Below are 22,602 nucleotides of genomic sequence, written 5' to 3'. Positions count from 1 at the left end.
CTATGTTTTTATGATAATAAAGATTTCTGTAAGTTCTGAAATCTGGTTAGGGATAATTAATTTTTAATTTTATTTTTTTATATTATTTTATGTGTATGGGTGTTTTGCCTGCATGTATATTTGTGTACCACTCGAGTAACTGGTGCTGGAGTCCAGAAGAGGATGTTAGATTCCTTGGAACTGGAGTTGCAAATGATTGTAAGTCACCATGTAGGTGCTGGGAATCAAACTTAGATCCTCTGGAAGAGCAGCAGCTGGTTCTTTTAACCTTTGAGCTATCTCCAGCGTCAGATAACTAGTTTTTTAAAAAGATTACCAGATCATTTTAAATGACCAGTATATCTAGTTAACTGAAAATAATTTCTTGTATTCACAAAAGTCCATTGTGGTGTTAGCCCTAGTTTCTTTTTAAAAACTTGGTTGATTCTTCGAGAGATAAAGATTATCTGTTTTGAAGGATTAAAAATGATTGTTAGTGCCAGGGATGAATCATATTAACTCTTCTCTGACGTTAAGTTTTTCTGTGCGTGCGTGTGTGTGTGTGTGTGTGTTCGTGTGTGTGTGTGTGTGTGTGTGTGTGTGTGTGTACGCGCGCTCGTGTGCATGAGTGTAGGTATCTCAGTACACATGCTACAAGGCAGACTCAGTTTTGTTTGCCAGAAGTCATCCATTTTCTTTTTTGAGACATTGTCTCTTCATTGGCCTGGAATTCACTGATTTGACTCATTGACTGGCCAGAAACCCCAAGGATTTGTCTGTTTTGATGTGTCCAGCCCTGGGGTTGCAAGTGGGCAGTTCCATGCCTAACTTTTTACAACAATTTATGGAATTGAAACTGACTAAAATTATGCTTTTAAAAGTTACTGTTCATTTCTTATTTTTAACCAATTCACTAAATAGTTTTCATTTCACACCTACTAAGTGTAGCAGATGCTTTGCTTGTTGTTGAGAACGCAGCTTTGCAGACTGAGAGGAACCAAGCGTGATGGTCAGAGCAGTGAGAGTGGTCAGGTCCTGAGTGCGGGTCTGCATCAGCCATGTGAGCCAAACTCCTCAGGGCGTTTCAGGCAGAAGGCTGGTGCCAGGGTGCAGTCAGCTGTATACACAGTGAGAACCAAGAACATGTGCTGTGGGGTCATTACACTCATGCTGAGAAAGCAGTTTAGTTTTAGCAGCACATCACTAGTCAATTTTAGTAGGCTGCTGTTTTAGAAATCAAGTTTTATATGAATAATTTTTGTTTTGTAATTTTATAAGTGCTATAGGGAATAAGGATTTTACACTACTTTATATCTATTTAAAGAGATAAGAATTATTTAAGCTTACCATGATGGCACATGCCTTTAGTCCTAGCACTTGGAAGGGAGAGGCGGAGGAGAGAGAGGCAGAGGCAGAGAGGTTGAGGCAGGCAGATCTCTGAGTTCGAGGCCACTCTGACACTCTGATCTACATAGAGAATTCCAGGACAGCCAGGACTACAGAGAAACCCTGTCTTGAAAACAAAAACAGAAACACCCTACCTCCAAACCAACAATAAAAAATAATTACTTAAGCTGTTAGGAAACCACAGTGCTTTTTTCTTTGTAAGGTTCAAACTCTTTAGGTAATATTCCTATCTTTAAAACCAGCACTTGTTTGTGAAACATCTTATGGTAGAGCTTAAACAGAAAATTCAAGAAATGTTTATTTATTTAAAACTGACCACCTAGTACTTATTATATATTTTGTAAAACAAATATTTATTTAAAAGGGAGGCCTTGTTTCAATATTCTTTTGAGTGTAATTTTGATTCTCACCATCTCCTATCAGTGTCATAGGGCCCCAGTGCCCTTAGGTAGGTTACCCTTCGATATATTCATATATAAAGTTTCATATTACTTAAGATTGAGGGGCCAGCAATATGACTTAGCAGGTAAAGGCAGCTGCTGCCAAACTTGCTGACCAATGTCTGATTCTTCCTAGGAAGGACAGAAATGACTACTGCAAGTTATCTCCTGATTACCATTTGATCACCAGTGCACACTCACACCCATCCACCTAACACCCAGTGCACACTCACACCCATCCACCTAATACCCAGTGCACACTCACACCCATCCACCTAACACCCACACAAAATAAAAATTGATAAGATGACATACTTTAATTGCTAATGATTGCTAATTGTTAATGTAAATTGATAGTAATTTACAGAGAAGTTAGAATGCTGTCGTTTAACCTATTTATATATGAAGAGATTATTTAATAATAAGTTCTGTAAATAAATTTCCTTACCTCTAAGATAGTAATAGTAAATGGTACTTATTTTTCAAAGTTTTCATGGATTAAATGAAATACTGTATGTTAAATGTTTAGACTTTCTCCTATTCCATAGATGATGCTACTGTTACATTACTGCTGTAATGATGTAGAACCTTCCAGATGGTAGCATATTTAGGTGCTTTAACGTATTGCATGAGAAAGCTAAACATTGCACTTTTTGATTGCTCAGTCTTTTTATATTTGAAATTTTGCAGTGATACAGGATAACTTTGCTGCTCCTGATTTGCTGACATGTTTGACACAAGATCAGGAGTTTGAGCCTGATTCTTGGTTTCAATCAAGTGAACTAGAATTTGCACCTTTGAGGTAGGGTGATTCATTTATTTGCCTTCTAATTTTTTCTACTCTTATAGTAAGTTAATATATTAATGGTTTTAGGCTAACGTGGGATTGGGAGTAGAGGTTAGGTATTCTTAGCACTTTCTTGCATTAAATTGGTGCAGTATTTTACTTGTGCAGATGTACCATGTAAGTATAGTTCATTTAGAAATGATTCATGGCTTTGTGTAGCCTGGTGGCATACTTTGGTTATAGTCCCCAGGTTTCCTATTCTAAGGGAAGCCTGGAAGCCTGTGTGCTGCTGTCCTCCCCCACCCTGCCGGTGTTCTGAAGGAAGCACCATGTCTAGGACATTAATTTGTCTGCACTTTGAGTTTGCTCAGCTGTTACTGGGTCATTCTAGTTAGCTTTCTTTATACTGTGCAAATATCAAGTAAAATTTTTGTAATATTTCAAATTGATGTCTTTTAGAACAATCAAAATGGAAGGACAGTCTGTAATTCTTATGAAACATACTTGGAACTGTCCAAGACTTTGTTTTCTGTTAAAACCAAAAGAATACCTTAAACTCAAAACTCTAGATATTTAGAAAGCAAACTTACACCCCCTGTCACTGTGCTGTATATTACTTTAGAATCATGGTTGCAGTGTTTGTTCCATTTAGATTATCAGAGTGATTGATTAAGCTGTGTTGTATTTTGGAAGCAGATCTATGAGCACAGTAACTGACCAGTAAACTGAGTACATGCATTTAAAATTGCAAACCTTATTAAAAGGCAAGCATTTAAACTATTTTTTTTTTTGGAATTGATTTAGGAGAGTGCTGAGGCAATATCAGGTGTTTACTTACTGGTTGCAAAATTTTCTTTGTTTAATCTTTAACTAAAGATTGAAGATTAGAACTTTTTAGAAAAATGTTAATCATCTATAGAGGAGGGAAGTGAAGTGATGATAATTTTTATTTATTATTTTTAAGATTTTTTTTTTTTAATATGTGAGTACACTGTAGCTGTCTTCAGACACACCAGAAGAGGGCACCGGATCCCATTACAGATGGTTGTGAGCCACCATGTGGTTGCTGGGAATTGAACTCAGAACCTCTGGAAGAACAGTCAGTGCTCTTAACCACTGAGCCATCTCTCCAGCCCAAAGATTAGAACTTTTAAAAACGTACTTTCAAGTAAACCTGATTTTAGTGACACCAGGTTTGTATTTTTGTATTAGTATTTAAAATTTAAAGTCTATCAGGAGCTAATAATTTCTTTATAACTTTGTATTTTCAGAGGGATTCCTGATAAGTCTGAAGATACTGAATGGCTTGCTCGGCCGTCAGAAGTTAGTGAAGCTTTAATCCAGGCCACCTCGGAAACATCTTCAGACCTAGTTAACAGTTGCATTAGTATATCTCAGCATCCACTCACAGGTAGCACAACTTTTGGGTCTCAGCGCTCTCTTTTCTTGTTTGAACAAGAGAATAATGGCGAAACCATACCATCTAATGCTCCTGATGAACTGAAAAGCCCAAATGACTCGGATTGTTTTGATGCCCGGTATTCATACATGTCATGGCCTACAGAAAAGGAGGACACTCAGCAGCCAGAATGCAACTTGGCTGATAAAGACCAGGTTTCCACTTCATCCATGTCTGACGTTAGTGATGAAAGTATAGCTGGTAATAGAGACGGTGATTTTGGTGCTTCTTGTTCATATCATCAGCATTGGGTACAGGAAGCCAGTGAAGACCATGCTTCCTTCCCAAGTGAAATTAATCCTTTTCGTAATAAGATGGCATATTCTTTCCTGGGATGCATGTTAAAAAGAGGAACAGGGGCTCCCCTGACCTCTGAGAATCATCTTGAGAATGTCTGTTTAAGGACTCCATCGGAAGATGAGATGAGTCAAAAGAATGATTATTTGGAGGGTTATGGAGGAAATGAAGATCTGCAGAAGGAATTATGTCAGTTTTTTAAGCAAAAGGAGACTAGAAATACTTGGGCACCTTCTCAGGTGCATGTCAAATATCCAGAGATAAAGTGTATTGGGACTGTAGCCGTCCCTGATAGTCAAAAACAAGTTGCAGAAGCACATATGCTCTGCAGAGGACTTGATATCTCTAAGCTGGATGTCTCTGGTTGTCCTCCTCAGACAGTCAAATCCAACTTGGATGAGCCATCAGGACAACTCTATTTTCAAGAGGAAAGAAACCAAAAGGCAGCTTCTACTTTTGGTGAGAAAAATGCTGCTGCCACTGAAGATGTAGCCTTTGAGGCAGTGATTGCCTCAATCGAGTCTTCCAATAAAGGGAGGCCTATAAGTGACAGCAGCCAATTGTTAGGTGACAGTAAAGAGAGAGAACCCCTAAAACCAGATCTATCCCCATTAAATTATAATGATGAGATCTCTTTCATCGATAAGCTTAAGCATCTAAAATACCAGTCTACTCCTGGGGTGTTTGAACCAGCAGATTCAAAACCATTGTATAAAGAAGATGATGCTAGCTTCCTGTGTTGGTATCCAAATTATAAACCACTCATTAATGCTCCTCAGAACATGCCAAGCAAGCCAGTTTCTGTCATTCTAGAGCTTAAGTCATCTCCTTTCAGTGAAAAAGCTTACAAGCAGGCTGTTGGTCTTGAGGAAACAAAGTCACCTTCATTTCAATATGGTATAAACAATCTTGACCTTACAGAGAAGGTAGGATCTTCTTCAAACATTAGTTTTGCAATGAAACTATCAACTTCAGAATCTTTGGTTTTACAAGATTTAACACAGCAGACCTTTGGAGAAGTTGCAGATTCCTCAGACTATAATCTGGGTAAGGATGTAAACTGTAGTAACCCCATTGAAGGTCTAATCTGCTGTATGGAACAGCTTTTTAGCAAACTTGGCAGCATGTGATGCAAGTCCCACTTTGCACCAACACTGATCATAATGCATCTCTGGGTATAGTCAGCCCAGGGGCATTGCTGGGAAGCTGATGAAGGCCAAGGTGAAATTCCTTGGCCTTGGGGGCGGAGTCAGGCACTCTGTGTGTGTGTGTGTGTGTGTGTGTGTGTGTGTGTGTGTGTGTAATTATGCAACATGACTTCTTTTTTGTTTTTGTTTTGTTTTGTTTTGTTTTTTAAATAGAGGGCCTGCAGGGGGAGGCTGAATCTGGCGTCCTTACTCTGTGTGGTGATGCTAAACACTCCAGCCTATATGAAAATGCTCTTGTACACAGTGAGAGAATTGCTGAATTTCAAAGAGAGGTGAGATATGATGACGTGAACATTGTAGAATATAGTCCTTTCCAGTACTGATTCAGGAAATGGCATTTGTTTCTTACCTTTCACTGTTTCCCACACGTGGGGCCTACAAGGCTTAACTGGTAAGTACTTGGAGCTTACAGATTTAGAGAATATGTTTGATGATCTTTGTGATAGCTTCTTGTTTTGGCTACTTAACTTTATAAACATCATCTGAGGAGAAGTTACTTGACATTTTTTTATGGGTAGATAAGGGAGTATTTTAGTTGAAAATCATAATGAAAGTAAAGAGCTCATTTGTTTTTTATACCATTCTGACTCACAATGTGGTCTTTGTCTCCTACTCAGGAAGATGATCTCTACCAAGTATTGACAGAAAGATTGTTTCTTAGCCCATTACACTTCTTGAGTTTTTTGGTGTCTTAGAAAAGAACATCTTTTGGCAGTCGGGGCTTTTTTTTTTTTAAGTTCTTTGAGACAAGGTCTCTAAGTAGTCTTGGCTGTCCTGGAGTTTGCTGTGTAGACCAGGCTAGCCTTAAATTCAGAGAGATCTCCTGGCTCTGGCTCCCCAGCACTGGGAGTGAAGGCATGAACCACCAACATGTTCAGCCTTCCAAGCTTTTATTTTTGAGGTATCCTTTTCATGTTGTGCTAGCAAGAATATTTGGAATATGTGGCAACAGAAACGTTTAAAGTTCTTGAAAAATTGACTTAAGGCATTTAAGAAAATGCCAAGTGTTGTTTGTCTTGAAAGGACACTTCAGTACAAGTCAAACTGGTCAGTCTTTCTGAAGAAACCTACCCGCCTCTTCTCAAATGAGTAACATGAGCCTGGACACATTCCCCACCTGTCTGCTGTCTGCTCGTGCTGCCATTACTGTGTCTACTAAAAATGCCAACTCTGGGGACTTAGAACAGTTCTTTATAAGGCTTCATTTGCTTGGATCTTTGGATCTCCTTGACTTTACATTTCTAAACCTTAGTCAGGTTTAGAAGTTGATATGGGAAGATAACAAAGATAACATGAAGAGTTTCCATTTATTTATTTATTTTATTTTATGTTTTAAAAATGTAAGTACACTGTCACTGTCTTCAGACACTCCAGAAGAGGGTATCGGATCCCATGACAGATGGTTGTGAGCCACCATGTGGTTGCTTGGAATTGAACTCAGGACCTCTGGAAGAGCAGTCAGTGCTCTAACCACTGAGCAATCTCTCCAGCCCTGAGTTTCCTTTTATTTATAGGTTGTTTTCTGTGTAAGAAAATTTCATGAGATTATAGTGTTTTCTTCAGTATTGTAAAGTATGCGTTGTTTGTATTGTAATCTGATGAGTGGGGATAGGAATAAGGGCATTCTAAAGTATGCACTGTTTGTATTGTGATCTGATGAGTCTGATGAGTGGGGATAGGAATAAGGCTAATATTCTGCTCAGTGCCCAGTTCATGGATCACAGCAGCTCACAGTTCCTCCTGTCAGATGGGATTATTTTGGTCCACGTTTACAATGACTACTTCTAGGATCATGATTCACTGCATAAGAGTACTAATAGGAAACCTCCTATGTCCTGGACTGCTGTGCTATGAATTGCCTACTACCTAACTGTTAGCCCTTTTCCCCAGAGGTTTACCTTCTCTGGAGTGCTGTCAACTGTGCTTCTGGATGGTAATTTTTTCCAAGTTAGGCCCTTTATGGTATCTTACTTTTTTGTTGTTATTTTTATTGTTTCTTGCTTTTTGAGACAGGATTTCTCTGTCTGTCCTTGGCTTTCCTGGAACTCACAGAGATCCACCTGCCTTTGTCTCCTTAGTATAGGGATTAAATGCACATGCCACCACTGCCCAACAAGATTTTTATTTAAATGAATATTAAGCTCACCTCCAATTCAACTTGTATATATCAAAATATGTTCCCTATATCAGACTGATCCAGCAAGTTCTGCTTTTTATAGAAATGTTAGCATTTTTCTAGTTTTTTTTACTCATCTTTTAATCTTTTTTTGTTGGCAGTAAAAATAGAAATTTCCAGAGGACCCAAGTTGAGTTCCTAACACCAGTAATAGGTCACTTAAAACCACCTGAAACCAAAGCTCCAGAGAATCATCAGGAACCCTCTTCTGTTCTCTGAGAGTACCTGTATCCATGGAACAAACAAGCATGCATGCATACATACATACATACATGCATACATGCATACATGCATACATACACACATACATACATACATACATCATACATATAAATAAATAAAAGACACACACACATACACACATACATACATACATACATCATACATACATACATACATGCATACATGCATACATACACACATACATACATACATACATACATACATACATACATATAAATAAATAAAAGACACACATACATACATACATACATACATATAAAGTAATGGTAATTAAGGGCTGGTGGCCTGACTTAGTGATGGAGCATTTCCCCAGCATGCCCAAGGCCCTGGGTTTGTTACCTGGCACCACACATACAGACTTAAAAATTGGAAATAAATCCGAGCATTCTCCTCGTGGTTCCTCTTATTTTCAAATAGTACCTCAAATCTGTTGATCTATTAAGTACTTCTCGTAAATGATTCTACATTATTTTTTCTTCACTTAGCCAACAGGCCACAAAGTTATTTGTATATTCTTTAATATTACCTACTCTAATAGCTTTTTTATTTGAAGGTGTGTTAACAGTACCCCCCTTCCTACTCTGCATTCCTCCCACAATCTGTACGAAAATAAACTAAATTTATAGGGATGAGATTCTTGACTTAAACATTTTGGGCTTCTCAGTATTTACATTTTGGACTATATATTTTTGATCTAGGGAACCGCTCTGTATTTAATCTGTTTTTAGCATTTCTGGCCACTCCTCACTAGATACCAGCAGCTTCTTGTCTCACTCCTCCTGGTTTCACCACTTATGACAAATGAAAAATGTTTCCTGAGACTGCTAAATTTCTCTTTGCAAGGGTTAGGATTTTCCCAGATGAGAGCTAGGAGGCTTTGAAAAGCCTTTGGGGGAAATAGAGGTAGAGTATTAGTTACTACATATGGCTGCCAACTTCTTGAACTGAAAAACCCAGTTAAAGAAATATAAGTAATGTATGCCTGTAATTCTTGCACATGAGACGTGGGGACAGGAGGACCAGGAGTCAAAGCCAGTCCCAGGTATGTAGTGAGGAGTTTGAGGTCAGCCTGGGTTACATCAGATTCTGCCTCTAAACATACAAACAAATAAAAAATAAAATTACATTCATGCATGTTTTTGGATTCTGTCCTGAAAGGGCATGGCTAGACTAATCCTTTATAAAGTTAATAGTGCTATGTCTTTATCTAAGTGTCTTTTGAACTTAGTAGAGATTTATGTGCATTTATGCTTTAAGGCCATCAGTTACTGATAGTGGCAGTCTCTAAGGCGGCATTGTAAACCACAGAACCATTGGTGCTGTCTTACCAGACAAAATAGGATCTGTATTCAAGTGGCTTGAGAATATGAATCTCATTCTATTACTAGACTGGCCCAGGTCTCGCTGTTGGCTTCCACTGGTCTCAAACTTGTGATCCTCTTGCCTCTCTTCCTTCTGAGATTTTTGGAGGGCGGGGGAACTACCACACCTAGGAGGAATAGGATCCTGAGTAAGTGGTAAAGCGCCTCAGTGGGTTGTGCTGGGGAGATGGGTCATCAGTGAGGAACAGTTGTTGTTCTTTTTACAAGATTTATTTTTTTGTGTGAATGTTTTTCCTGCATGTGTATCTGTCTACCACAGGCATCGAGTATTACCTTTGGAAACTAGAGGGCATTGGATTCTCAAGGACTGGTTGGCAGGAATTAAACTCGGGAAGAGCAGCCTGAGTTTAATTCTTAACTCCTGCCAATCTCTCCAGCCCCAGCTTGTTCTTAGAGAAGACCTGGGTTCCATTTCTAGTGTCCACATGGTGGCTCATAATCACTTGTAACTCTAGTTTCAGGGGATCCAACAACTTTCTCTAGGCGCTATACCAAGTGCACATACATACACACAGGCAAAACAATCATATATGTGAAATTAAATAAGTAAAAAATTTTAAATTATTAAACCTCTTGTGTTCATTTTTTTAATGAGGCTTGGTTTTTAGCCAACTAAGCGTCAAATTAATAGAATTTTCCTCTTTATTTCTCATTTCATAGGTAGACGGTTCTAACCTGGGCGTCAACCAGGTGTCTCCATCTTCATTGCCTCCAATTGCTCCTCAGGAACCAGCCAGTGAGTCGGGATTTCACTCCTCCAATCTCAGAATGCTGAGGGTATCTCCTGACACTCTAACAGCACTCACACAGTCAACAGGTATGTAGAAAGGGCATTAAATTTCCTCTCTATATCTCGGTTATGATTTATTGTTGCACTATGCCTTTCTAGCAGTTAGATGGGTTAAAAGATGCTGGGACGTCTTTTTTCTAAATAACAATTTATTTTTTTGCATGTGAATACACTCAGACTTACCAGAGAAAGACCTCTAACCCATTCCAGATGGTTGTGAGCCACCATGTGGTTGCTGGGAATTGAACTCAGGACCTCTGGAAGAGCAGTCAGTCTTAACCTCTGAGCCATCTCTCCAGCCTCAGATGTCTTATATTGTGTGTGTGTGTGTGTGTGTGTGTGTGTGTGTGTGTGTGTGTGTCTATTTTACTATGATAATACCATAGCCAAAATCAACCTAGGGAGGAAAGGGTTTATTTCATCTTAATAACTCTTGGTCACACTTTGTAACTGAGGGACATTTTAGGGCAGGAGCTCAAGGAAACGAGGCAGGGACCGGAGCAGGCAGGTTGGAGGAATGCTGCTTATTCTTGCTCTTCCTGACTTGCTCGGTTTTTTTTTTTTTTTTTTTTACATAGCCCAGGACCACTTGCTCAGGACCACAATGGTTTCTTCCTTCCCACATCAGTCATTAATCAAGAAAATGTCCCACAGCTTGCCTGAGGCTGACTTTATGGAGGCATTTTCTCAATTGAGGTTTCCTTCTTTCAGATGAATGTAGCTTGTGTTAAGTTGACAAAAAAAAATTAATCAGCACACTAGATAATTGGTAAAGCAGTATTTCTTCACATGCCTGAAAGAATATCTGAGGAAGTGATTTGAATAAGTAAGGAAGATCTGTGTCAGCATTGTGAGTCTGTCTAGTTGGTTGACACTGGATTGAACTAAGTTACACCGGGACACCTTCTGCCTGCCCTTGAAGGCAGGACTTCAGGTTACCTAGCCTTTAGGCAGTTTCCCTGCCCTTGCTTGCTGGCTCTTACACTGAGTTATACTGTTGGCATAATTGATTTGGGGGTTTTGGGGTGCGAGCTAAGCCATACCATCAACTTCCTTAGGCTGACATAGGATCAGTTTCTCCAATTTCTTCTGAGAACTACCTGCTAATTTCTTTATTTAGTCTTTTCCATTTAGTTTTCCCTTCAATATACATTCTAAGTTTTTTCCCTCACTTTTTCCCTCTCTTCTTTTTTGAGATAGATCTCACTATGTAGCTCTGGCTGTCCTGGAACTCAGTATGTAGACCAGGTTGGCCTTGAACTTAGAGTGCTGAGATTAGGTGAGTACCAGCAGGCCTGGCGAATTCTAAGTTTTCAGTAGGCCACGCTGTCTGCCTCTGCTACTCACCGCCTTCCTCAGTAACTGATACTCTTTCCTCCTCACTGTGGCCTCCTGTGCTTGTGGCCAAGGTTATTTGCATCCATACTTCTTTTGAGCTCAGTTACTTTTGCCTTCCAGTTACGAGAAATGTTCTTTTGAGAAGATGGGGACTCATAATGGTCTGAATGATGTGCCCCTCAAAATTCTCTCTGAAATTCTTACTCTCAGAGTAATGACATTAGGAAGTAGAGCCTTTGGAAGGTCACAAGAACTCTTAGTGACAAAATAAGGACCTAGAAGTGATCCCTTGTCACTCTCTCTGCCATGAACACAGTACAGTGGCACCTTCTGTTTGTAAGAGGCCCTTGCCAAATGTTATATCTAGAAGCACCTTCATGTAAGGTGTTCTCCTTTCTTTGTGAAAATAGGCATACGTTCTAAGTCCTTATATGTTGGAGCAGAAAGGCCTCTTTAAGTCTTCTCATAGATGAAGCCACTAAACTAGAGCTTTGGAAGAAAATATATTCAGAAACCATTTTTTTTTTTCTGCCTGGTCAGCTTACTGGTCATTGATCTAGTTGTCTTTGTCTCTTCAGTGTGTGTGCACTTCAGATGATACTTTTTGAGAGTTGGTCTTCTCTATTTATTATGAGTTCTGGGAACTGAACTCAGGTTACCAGGCTTGTATAGCAAGCAATCTTAACCTGCTGAACCAACTTACTAAGTCCTATTTCTTAAGTGTTTGATCGTATTTCTTGCAAACAGGAGGGCTTTGATTGCTTTTCTTTTCCTATTTGCATAGCTTGTGTTTCTCTTGTCTTATTGTTCTAGATAAGACTTCAGTTAATATATTTAATCTGAGAATATCAGTTATTTTTCCATTTAGGAACATGTTGGCTTATATGTAGCCTTTATTGAGATAATTCTGTTTCTAATTCTTCAGGGTTTTTATCCTAAGTGGTTTTGGACTTCATTGGTATTCTTTATACCTAGTGAAGTGATTGTATGATTTCTGTCCAAATTTATTAATGTTATGTGTTATGCTTATTTACTTATATATTCCAAATCTTTCTTACATTCCTGGAGTGAGGCCAACTTGGTCATTAATGGTAAATTTTCCTTATAATGTATTGTTGAATTCGTTTGCAATATTTTACTGAGACTTTAAGCATTTTTGTTCTTCTGGTGTACTGACCTATTATTTTCTTTTTTGTGGGTCCTTGTCCAGCATTGGTATCAGAGTAATACTGACTTCATAAAATTAATTTTGTAGTATTCCTTTTTTATCCTGTTATATGGAACAGTTTGGGGATCAAATATTCTTTAAAGATCTGGTAGTGGCTAAAGAGATGATTTAATGTTTAAAGAGCACTGGCTGTTCTTTTAGAGGACCTTGGTTTGGTTCCCAGCATCACATGGCAGCTAACAACGTCTACAACTCCAATTCACATCAGTTTACACCTTGCTTTAGTCTCTGCAGGTACTACATGCATTTGGTGTGCAGACATATTCAGACAAAACACCCATACACATAAAGATAAATAATATATTTTTTTAAAGTTCTAGTATAGAGCCAGAGAGTTGGCTCAGTGGGAAAAAGCACTTGCTGTACAAACTTGGCATTTGATTCTTGTGAAGAGAGAACTGACTTTTGAATGCTGATCTCTGATCTCTAATGCACAGCATCATACACTGGTGTCTTGGTCACGGTTCTATTGCTATAAAGACACTATGACCAGTATAGGTCTTACAAAAGAAAGGATTTAACTGGGGGCTTGCTTTTAGTTTCTAGGGCTTAGTCCATTCTCAACATGAGGAAGAGCATGGCAGCACACAGAGGTTGGATTCATATCTGAGACTTTTAGATTTGATCCACAGGCAAAGAGAGAGCCTGGGCCTGGCATGGGGTTTTGAAAATTTAGTCCCCCCCCCCCCCCCCCCCCCAGTGACACAGTTCTCCAACAAGGCCACATCTCCTGATCCTTTTAATTTTAACAAAAATTCCCCTCCTTAGTGACTAGTTTAAACATTCTAATATATGAGCATATGGGGGCTAATCTTACCACCACAACTAGTAGTTGTGTGCACTCATACACTAAGTAAAATTAAGTATTAAAACAAAATTTAAAAGGTGGTGGTTGTGTAAGCCTTTAATTCCAGCTTTTGGAGGCAGAGTCAGGTCTGGCCTACAGAGCGAGTCCCAGACCCTGCCTTGGAAAACCAAGGGGGAAAGAGGCTGGTAGAATTCAGCAGTGACATCACATCTGGGCTTGGACATTTTTAGGTTTTTTTTTTTTTTTTTTTTTTTTAAACTACTTCAGACCCGTTGCTTGTTGTAGATATGTTTAAGTTATTTATATCTTGGTTTAATTTTTATAGTTCATATGTGTGGTGGTTTTAATGAAAATGGCCCCTCATAGATGCAGTTATTTGAATACTTGGCCTCCAGTTGGTGGAAATGTTTGGTAGGGATGATATCTTTGTTGGAGGCAGTGTGTTGCCATGAGTGGGCTTGTAGGTTTGAAAAATCTACTGTTCCCAGTGAGAGTTCTCTCTGCCTGGTGATTGTATTTCAAGATGTAAGAACTTGGCCATTGCTCCAGGGCCATGCCTGCTGGACACCATGTCCCTATCGTCATGGTCACGGACTCACCCTCTTGATACTGTAAGCCCCAATTGCAGATTAAAATATTTAATATAAAACAAAATAAGGGTTTTTTTATAGGTTGCTTTGGTCCTGGTGTTTCTTTAAAGCAATAAAAAAAGTAATTAAGGAAATATGTGCTTAAAAATTTATCCATTTCTTTCAGATTTTCCAGTTTATTGGCATATGCGTTTTCATATTGATGTTTTAATTATCCTCTGAATTTTATTGTTATCTGTTGCAATATCTTGTTTTCATCCCTAATTGTATTAATTTTGGCATTCTTTCTTTTGGGTTGCTTTGCTAAAATTTGCTAGCCCTTTTATCTTGTCAAAGATCCCTGTCTTTGTTCCATTGCTCTTCTGTTCTTTGTTTCTGTTTCAGTAGTTTCTGTTCTGATCCTTATTTCTATCTATGGATTACACATTGTCTTCTAATTTTTCTAAGACCTTGATTTCCATGATTAAGTTCCTTATTTGAAAGCTCTGACTTTTTAATGTAGGTATGTATAGCTGAACGTGCTTCTCAGATGGCTTCATTGTCTCTCGCAGCCTCTGTTGACCAGAAGACTGGAGCAGCAGCAGTCTCTTCTTACCCACATGGAGTGAAGCCTGGCAGTTTGCACCAAGAGTTGCCAGATGGGCATCTTAGTGAAGAGATTCGCAAAGTCTCACCTGCTCCTAGGCCAGCTGGCCAGAAGCCTGAGATGCCAACAGTACAGTCTAGTTCTTACTCTAAAGGAGTGACGTCTGTTCTCTATCAACCTTTCGTGGCACACAGTTATCAAGGCAAAGAGCCTCTGAATGTCTCAGCTGCTTCTGGGTCAGCTGAGAATGCCCAGTCCCTAATAGTGACCTCTGTTTCCCAGCCACATAGAGAGACAGCTAAAGCTCTCTACCAGCAAACATTATCAGGCAGACTAACTGAAGAAACATTGCCAGTTTCTATTATTCCTGGCCCAGGTGACCAGAAAACTCCTTTACCACCAGAATTCTCTCTTTCCTATTCTCATAGAGGGAAGAACCTGCCTGAAGATGTTGTGAAAGTTTCCACTGATTCTGGATCTGCTGACAAGAAGGCTGACATTCCAACAGTGTCCTCTAGTACCTACCAGAACAAAATGAAACCTGGCATTTACTACCAGGAGTTGCCAGACAGTCATGCATCCATAGAGGCCAGAGAGGTCGCATTTGAATCTGGACCAGGACCAGCTGACCAGAAGTCTGATCTATCAGCAGTGCCCACTACTTCCTCTTCACACACAGAGAAGCCTGTTTCCTCCTACCAGATAAACTTGCCAGGTAGTCATTTACCTGAAAATGCTTCTAAGGCTTCTTCTGTTTGGAAGTCATCTGATGAGCTATCTGGAACAACAGCTCTAAACCCTGCTTCCTACTCATATAAAGGGAGAGCCAATATTTCTTATCAACAGAAATTTCCAGACAGCCACCCCACTGAAGAGGCCCTGAAAATCTTGGGTACAGGTGGAATAGTAGACCAGAAGACAGTGACATCAGCAGTGTCATCTTCCTTTGTACAAAAAGAAAATCCTAGTATTCTTTACCAACAGGCCCTGCCAGGTGATCTTTCTAAAGAGGGTTTGCAAATTTCAGCTATTTCTCCGCCCGCTGACCAGAACATTGCTGTACCAACAGTAATTTCTGCTTCCTTCTCACGAAGAGAAGAACCTCAGATTCTCTACCAACAGGCGCTGTTAGCTGATCATTTGCCTGGAGAGCCTCTGAATGTTTTAGCAGTTCCTGGACCACCTGACCAGAACACTGGGGCACCAACAGTATCTCCTAGCTCCTACTTCCCTGGAGAAGAGGCCATTATTTTTTACCAAGCTGGCTTTTCAGATAATACTCCATCTGCAGTGTCTTTCAATGTTCCAAGGGTTTCTGGATCAACTGAACAGGAGACCAACATAACAACAGGACTGTCAGGTTCCCGCTCAGTTGGAGAGAAGTCCATTATTTTCTACCAGCAGGCCTCCCCAGATGGCCATCTTCCTAAAGAAGCCTCTCCTGCACCAGCTGACCTGAAGACTGGGGAGCCACCAGTCTATTCGGCTTCCAGCTCTTTTGACGTAAAACCCGTTATTTTCTACCAGCAGGCTCTATCGGATAGTCAGCTAACTAAAGGTCACAATGTTACAGTTGTTCCTGGACTAACTGACCAGAAGACTGGCATGCCAACAGTGCCTTCTGCTTCTCAGTCATATATAGAGAGGCCTACTGTTTCTTACCAGCAAGAGTCTCCAAATCTTAGTGAAAAAGCTTTGAAAGTTCTAGGTGGTGTTAGATCCATTGAACAGAAAACTGAAATACCAGTAGTGTCTTCTCTCTTATACAGAGAGAGGCCTAGTGTTTCTTCCCAGGAGAATTTGCCAGATCTTACTGAAGAAGCTTTGCAAATTTTTGGTGCTTCTGAAGAAGTGTCTTCTGTCCCTTACTCACATGATAAGACACATTTAATCTCTTACCAGAAGAAGTTATCAGATCATACTGAAGTATCTTTGAAATCAGCTGTCTCTGACTCGACTGATCAGATGACTAGGGCACAAACAGTCTCCTCCTCAAGAGAGAATTATGGTGGTTTTCATCAGCAGGAATTGCCAAATACTGGTGGGGATGCATTACGTGCTTTTCATTCTGAACCAGTTGTCCAGAAGGTTGGGAAACCAACAGAACCTTTCAACACGCAAGGAGAGGCCAGTGCTTTGTCTCCACAGGGGTACCATCTCACAGAAGAGGATCTGAAGGTGTCAGATGGCTCTGCACAGACACCTGGGACACCAGAAGGGCCTTCCAGTTCCCACTTCCATAAAGAAAAGTTCAGTGATTATCAGAAGTCCTCACCAGATCGTAATCTAACTGAAAATTCTTTGAAGGCTTCAACCGTTTCTGGACCGTCTGATAAGAAGAAGAGACCTGCAGTCCCATCTGGTTCCGGCTCACACACAGAGACACACAAGATTTCAGCTGCAGAGTTGCCGAGTGATCAGGTGCCTGAGTTGCCAACAGTTCCTCGGAGGTCCGGCTCACAGAGAGAGAAGCTTGAAATTTCAACTGCGACCAAACCAGATGACCAAAAGATTCCATTACCAACAACTTTTCATGGCTCCTTTGCTCAGAAAGTAAAACCTGTTGTTTTCATTCAAAAACAGTTACCAGATCGAGATCAAAGTGAAGATATTCCGAAGATTTCAACTGTCTCTGAGCCAACTGTTATAAACACAGGTGTACCAGTACTTCTGTCTGGTTCTTATTCACACAGAGAGAAATCAGATTTATTTTGCCCACAGGAACTGCCAGATAAACATCTAACTGAAGTTGACCTGAAGGTTTCAAGCAGTCTTGGTCAAGCTGACCAGATTTCTGGGTTACCTACAGTTTCTCTTGGTACTTACATACACAGTGAAGAGCACCAGCTTGTCTCAGAACATGCCCAAGTGCTAACTGATAATTTGAAATCTTCTGAGTCTTGTCTCAGTGCAGATAGTGCGATGCCTTTAAATTCACAAATTGATGATGGAGTTATATGTAATCCAGAATCTTTGGCTTTTGCCAATGTTGGCTGTGAGGAAATCCAGGATATAGATCATGGTTCCAAAACTCTTAAAGAAATTCAGACTTTATTGATGGAAGCAGAAAACATGGCACTGAAACGGTGCAATTTCTCTTCTCCATTAGTCCCTTTCAGAGAGGTTAACGATGTTTCATTTACAAAATCAAAGAAGGTGGTTTGCTTCAAAGAACCCACAACTAATGTCTGTACCCAGAAGGGGCCACACATGGAGTATGTGCAGAAGGACATTGGCACACAGACGAACCTTAAGTACCAGAGGGGTGTTGAAAATTGGGAATTTGTTAGTTCAACTACCTTTAGAAGTCCTCTACAGGAAGCAGAGAGCACAGCTAGGGCAGCGTTTGATGAGACTTTCAGGCGATATAAAGCTGCCAGGTCTTCAGTGAGGCCTGAGCCTGAGGACTGCAGTCCAGGCATTGGGAATAAAATTATTATCCCTATGATGACAGTCATAAAGAGTGACTCGAGCAGTGACGTAAGCGACGGCTGCTGCTCATGGGACAATCATTTACCAGAGTCTTTGGAATCTGTTTCTGATGTTTTTCTAAACTTCTTTCCATATACTTCACCCAAGACAAGTGTAACAGATAGCCGAGAAGAGGGGGGCCTGTCCGAGAGCGAGGATGCCTATGGCAGTGCAGATTCATTGGCTGCACATGTGAAGTACCTTCTGCAGTGTGAATCCTCACTGAATCAAGCCAAACAGATCCTTAAAAATGCAGAGGAAGAGGAGTGTCGGGTCCGAGCCCAAGGTGAGGACTGACTGACATAATAGGTGCACTCAGGCTTGTGAGCACTGCAGCTTAGCAGTGTAAAGGGAGGTGCTTTCTATAGACCTGTGGGGTGATCATACATTCTATCCACAGTGCTGTAAATGAGACACATGGTCAGCAGAAATGATGATAAACTGTTCATGGTTTTAGAAGGAGATTTTCATGTTAGATGGATGGTAAGAAAGTAGTTTGGACTTCTTTAGTTAATTCTCTTGTTGTAATATCCTTGTTTGGGGACACATGCCTCCAATTTGTAAGTTGTTTTGTATTCTAAAGGTATGTATACTTTCTGTTTTCTAATGACATTTTTGGAGTTGATTTAAGACCTAAGGGGAAAGACACTTACCAGGTCTTTAGTACTAAAACTTTGGTTAGAGGTCGAAGTCTAAAGGGTTCAGGACTGGCTCGGAACCTTAAGGTTAACTGCCTGAGCCGTTTCTTGTACATTTGGATTCTGTCAAAATCGCCCTAGTTTTGCTTGTATTAGGTATCATAGAGGTGTTAATGACTATAGCAAGTACTATGCGGAGATAAAGAGACTTTGAGTAGAAGAAAAATTAAGATTAATGATTTAAATACTATATTTAGATTGGCTTCTTTGGAGATAAATCTGTAGAGGATGGTTTAAAAAAAACTCAGACTTTTAGTTTATTTATGGTGACACATAATTGTAATCTCTGTATTAGGAAGTTGAATCACAGAGATCATGAGTTCAAGGTTATCCTGTGTCTTATTAGGGGTTTACTGCTATGAACAGACACCATGAACACAAGGCTACTCTTACAAGGACATTTAATTGGGGCTGGCTTATAGGTTCAAAGGTTCAGTCCATTATCAAGGCAGGAGCATGGCAGCGTCCAGGCAGGCATGGTGCAGGAGGAGCTGAGAGTTAAACATCTTCATCTGAAGGCTGCTAGGAGAAGACTGGCTTCCAGGCAGCTAGCAGAATCTTAAAGCCCTCACCCACAGTGACACATTTCCTCCAACAAGGCCACACCTCTTAAGAGTGACATGCCTGGGGCCAAGCATTTTCAGATGGCCAGACCCTGGATTACATAGAAATACCCTGCGTTGGCTGATGGTCAGACTCTTCAATGAAGTGGCCTCTTATGAGCTGATGTGTCACATACTTGAGACCACATGCTCAGCTTTCTGTTGTGCATTAGGGGTAGATATTGCTGGTTTTCTTTACTTGAATAGTAATTGAGAAATGACCAGTTTCACAGTTTTTAGATCTCAACTGTTTTCTGCTTTGTCTCCAGCCTGGAATCTGAAGTTTAATTTAGGACGTGACTATGGATACTCCATTTCAGAACTAAATGAAGATGACAGGAGGAAAGTAGAAGAGATAAAGGCAAAGTTGTTTGGTCATGGAAGAGCAACGCATGTGTGTGAGGTATAAAACCCAGAACTGACAACAGACTGTAAGAGAGGGCAGTCGAATTAACACTCTGACTTAGTGCTGACTCCTGAGCTGCTGCTGATCTTAGGGTAAAGTAAGAGTTGTGAGTCTATAAAAGCTAAGACTGAAGGACTAGATTCTTTAAGTCTTGATTCATTCCAAAATTATAGTAAAAACAGTGAGTTTTTTTTTTTTTTTTTTTTTTTTTTGCCAATGCATGTGTACAATTGAGAGGTTAAATTTGTTTACATCTTAAAATTCAGATGGAAGCTCATATTCAGAAGTATATTTTCTATTTAAGAATAGAGTTAAAGTATATAAAAGCAGCTTTCTTTTTAATAGTGTTTTTTTTTTCTTCTTTACTGAACTTTTTCTTGAATGGAAGCATTTATCTAAGAAAAAAAAATTATTCCTGTGTTTTCTGTCCAGCTCTAGAAACAGAACATTAACAGATACCATTGAACTGGACATGGTAGCTAAGTCCAGAGGATCACAAGTTCAAGGCCAGCGTAGGTATTTAGCAAGATTGTATCTCAGAAACCAAACCAGCATTCCCCCACCTCTGACAAATGCCTTTATTTTGGATCTCCTTCCCCAGACTCATCTTTATTTCTCATCCTGACATGTATTGGCTTTCTCCTCTTCAAGATGCTTTTGAATTTTATACAGAATCAGCATGATGCGGGGCTAGAGAAATGCCTCAGTGATTAAGAGCAGTTGTCCTTGAAGAGTATTAGGGTTCAGTCCCCGGCGTCCATATGTTGGTTCACAACCGTCCATGACTCCAGTTTCAGGATCTGACACTGTCTTCTGGCCCCCAAAGTTACCAGGCATACCTGTGGTACACATATGTACATGCAGGTAAAACACTCATATACATTAAAAAACACCCAGCAGATGTATTCATTCTTTACAAGGGTAATGTTTCATTTTGTAGATATACCACATTTTTTTCTATCATCCTCACTGGACACTTAAGTACCCTGTTTTGGCTATTAACAGCAGTTTTGTTTTGTTTTGTTTTTAAAGAACCTTCTGCACATCTGTCAATATGTTGGCATATTGTAAGATTTTAGGAAGAGTGGTCTAAAAGTAATGTTTGGCAGGCACTAAAGCAATAAGAATTTAGAAAAATTTCACATATATTAATTTTGTGGGGAGGGTGCCACAGCATGTCTGTGAGGGTCAGAGGACAGTTTGCAAGGTTGTATTTTCTCTCCATGTGGGTTCTGGGGATTGAACTGAGTCAGGCTTGGCAGCAAGTATCTTTACTTCCTGGGTCATCTTGCCTCCTGAATACTCTTAAGAGTTTTTATTGTAGAAAGATCGCTATGAATTTGTTTATTATGAAAACTCGAAAGATGCCACAGGAGGAAGTAGGCCACGGAGAATGAGAATACATTTTTGATGAGTATCAATATATAATGATTTCCAGTTTTGAAAGTTGAGGAAATTTGTGTTTCTTGAATTAAGGCATTTGTTTCCCAGTGGTGTGTCAGGAGGTTCCAGGCTAATCAGATGCTGCAGATTGAAAAACACAATAACTTCATGTATTTAATTGTTTTTTATTTTAAGCCAATTATTGTTTTAAATTGTCACATTACATGTAGCTATAAGAAATGATCTGGAGAAAGGATGTGTGTCCTGCAGTATCCAGTTTCTTTACTTATTATGGCCTACAAAGGTTTTTTTTTTTTGAAGTTTAAAACAGGGTCTGGTTGACCTGGATTTTACTTTGTAGACCAGGGTGGCCTTGAATTCACAAGAGATCTGCCTACCTGTCTCTAGTGCTGAGATTGAAGGCATGCACCACTATGCCTGGCCAGTGTTGCAAAATTTTAATGACCTTCCCCAGCTATGACATTCACTTTACAGTCAGGATACTGAAAACTGACACTTCACAAACTAAGGCCCTTATTTATAACAGCTATGTCCACACACCTCCCCTCCCACCTCTTCACCTAGTCTAGTCTCCATTTCTATATTTTGTAATTTCAAGAATGTCATAAAATGAAATAGCATGCATTTTTTTGTGTTGGCCTTTTTTATTTCAAATACTGAAATATTTGAATTGAGAATAATTCACAGGGATGTCCTTTTTTGATGTTGAACATTCCTTTAGTATCCTTATTTCTCATCTTTATATCCCATTTATTGACATTTTTATCTCTTTGTTTATATGTGTGTTATGCTGGGGATTAAACTTATACCATCCTATATGTTAGAGAAGCACTTTACCACTGAGCTACCCACCCATAGTCCCTCTGAGGAATTTTGAAATTTTTTTGTTTGATATGAGTATATGTGTTCATTTTTAGGAATAATAATAATTTATTTAAATAAAGCTACTAAAGTTATCATCATCATCATCATCATCATCATCATCAAGACAGGGTTTTTCTGTATAGTCCTGACTATCCTGAAACTGACTATCCTGCTCTATAGACCAGGCTGGCCCCCAACTCAGATCCCCCTGCCTCTGCCTCCTGAGTACTAGAATTAACTGGCTGTTTTTATTATTTTTAAGTATGTACATATGTGTCTGCATGTATGCATGTGTACATGGATGTAGGTGCCCTTGGAGGCCAGAGGCATTGACTCCTTGGAGCTCAACTTACAGATGGTTGTGACTGGCCTGATGTGGGTGCTGTGAACTGAACATGGGTCCTAGAAGAGCAGTCAGTGCTCTTAACCACTGAGCCAT

The 22,602-nt window shown here is 39.7% G+C and overlaps 1 protein-coding gene across 1 annotated transcript in view; it reads left to right on the top strand.

The window, feature by feature from the left end:
* Positions 1 to 22,602, top strand: part of ALMS1 (ALMS1 centrosome and basal body associated protein) — a gene marked incomplete at its 5' end in the record, with an annotated part of 95,809 nt that overhangs the window by 14,158 nt on the left and 59,049 nt on the right. Inside the window, 6 exons of the mRNA XM_080932122.1 lie at positions 2,517 to 2,628; positions 3,885 to 4,024; positions 5,731 to 5,849; positions 10,039 to 10,195; positions 14,684 to 18,475; positions 19,759 to 19,892. Coding sequence (XP_080788248.1) covers positions 2,517 to 2,628; positions 3,885 to 4,024; positions 5,731 to 5,849; positions 10,039 to 10,195; positions 14,684 to 18,475; positions 19,759 to 19,892 — 4,454 coding nt within the window. The remainder of the gene's footprint in view (positions 1 to 2,516; positions 2,629 to 3,884; positions 4,025 to 5,730; positions 5,850 to 10,038; positions 10,196 to 14,683; positions 18,476 to 19,758; positions 19,893 to 22,602) is intronic.

The sequence above is a fragment of the Micromys minutus genome (genome assembly GCF_963924665.1).
Source record: "Micromys minutus genome assembly, chromosome: 18".
NCBI classification, from domain to species: domain Eukaryota; kingdom Metazoa; phylum Chordata; class Mammalia; order Rodentia; family Muridae; genus Micromys; species Micromys minutus.
Note: the sequence above shows the minus strand (reverse complement) of the source record. Positions and strands in the feature narration are given on the sequence as shown.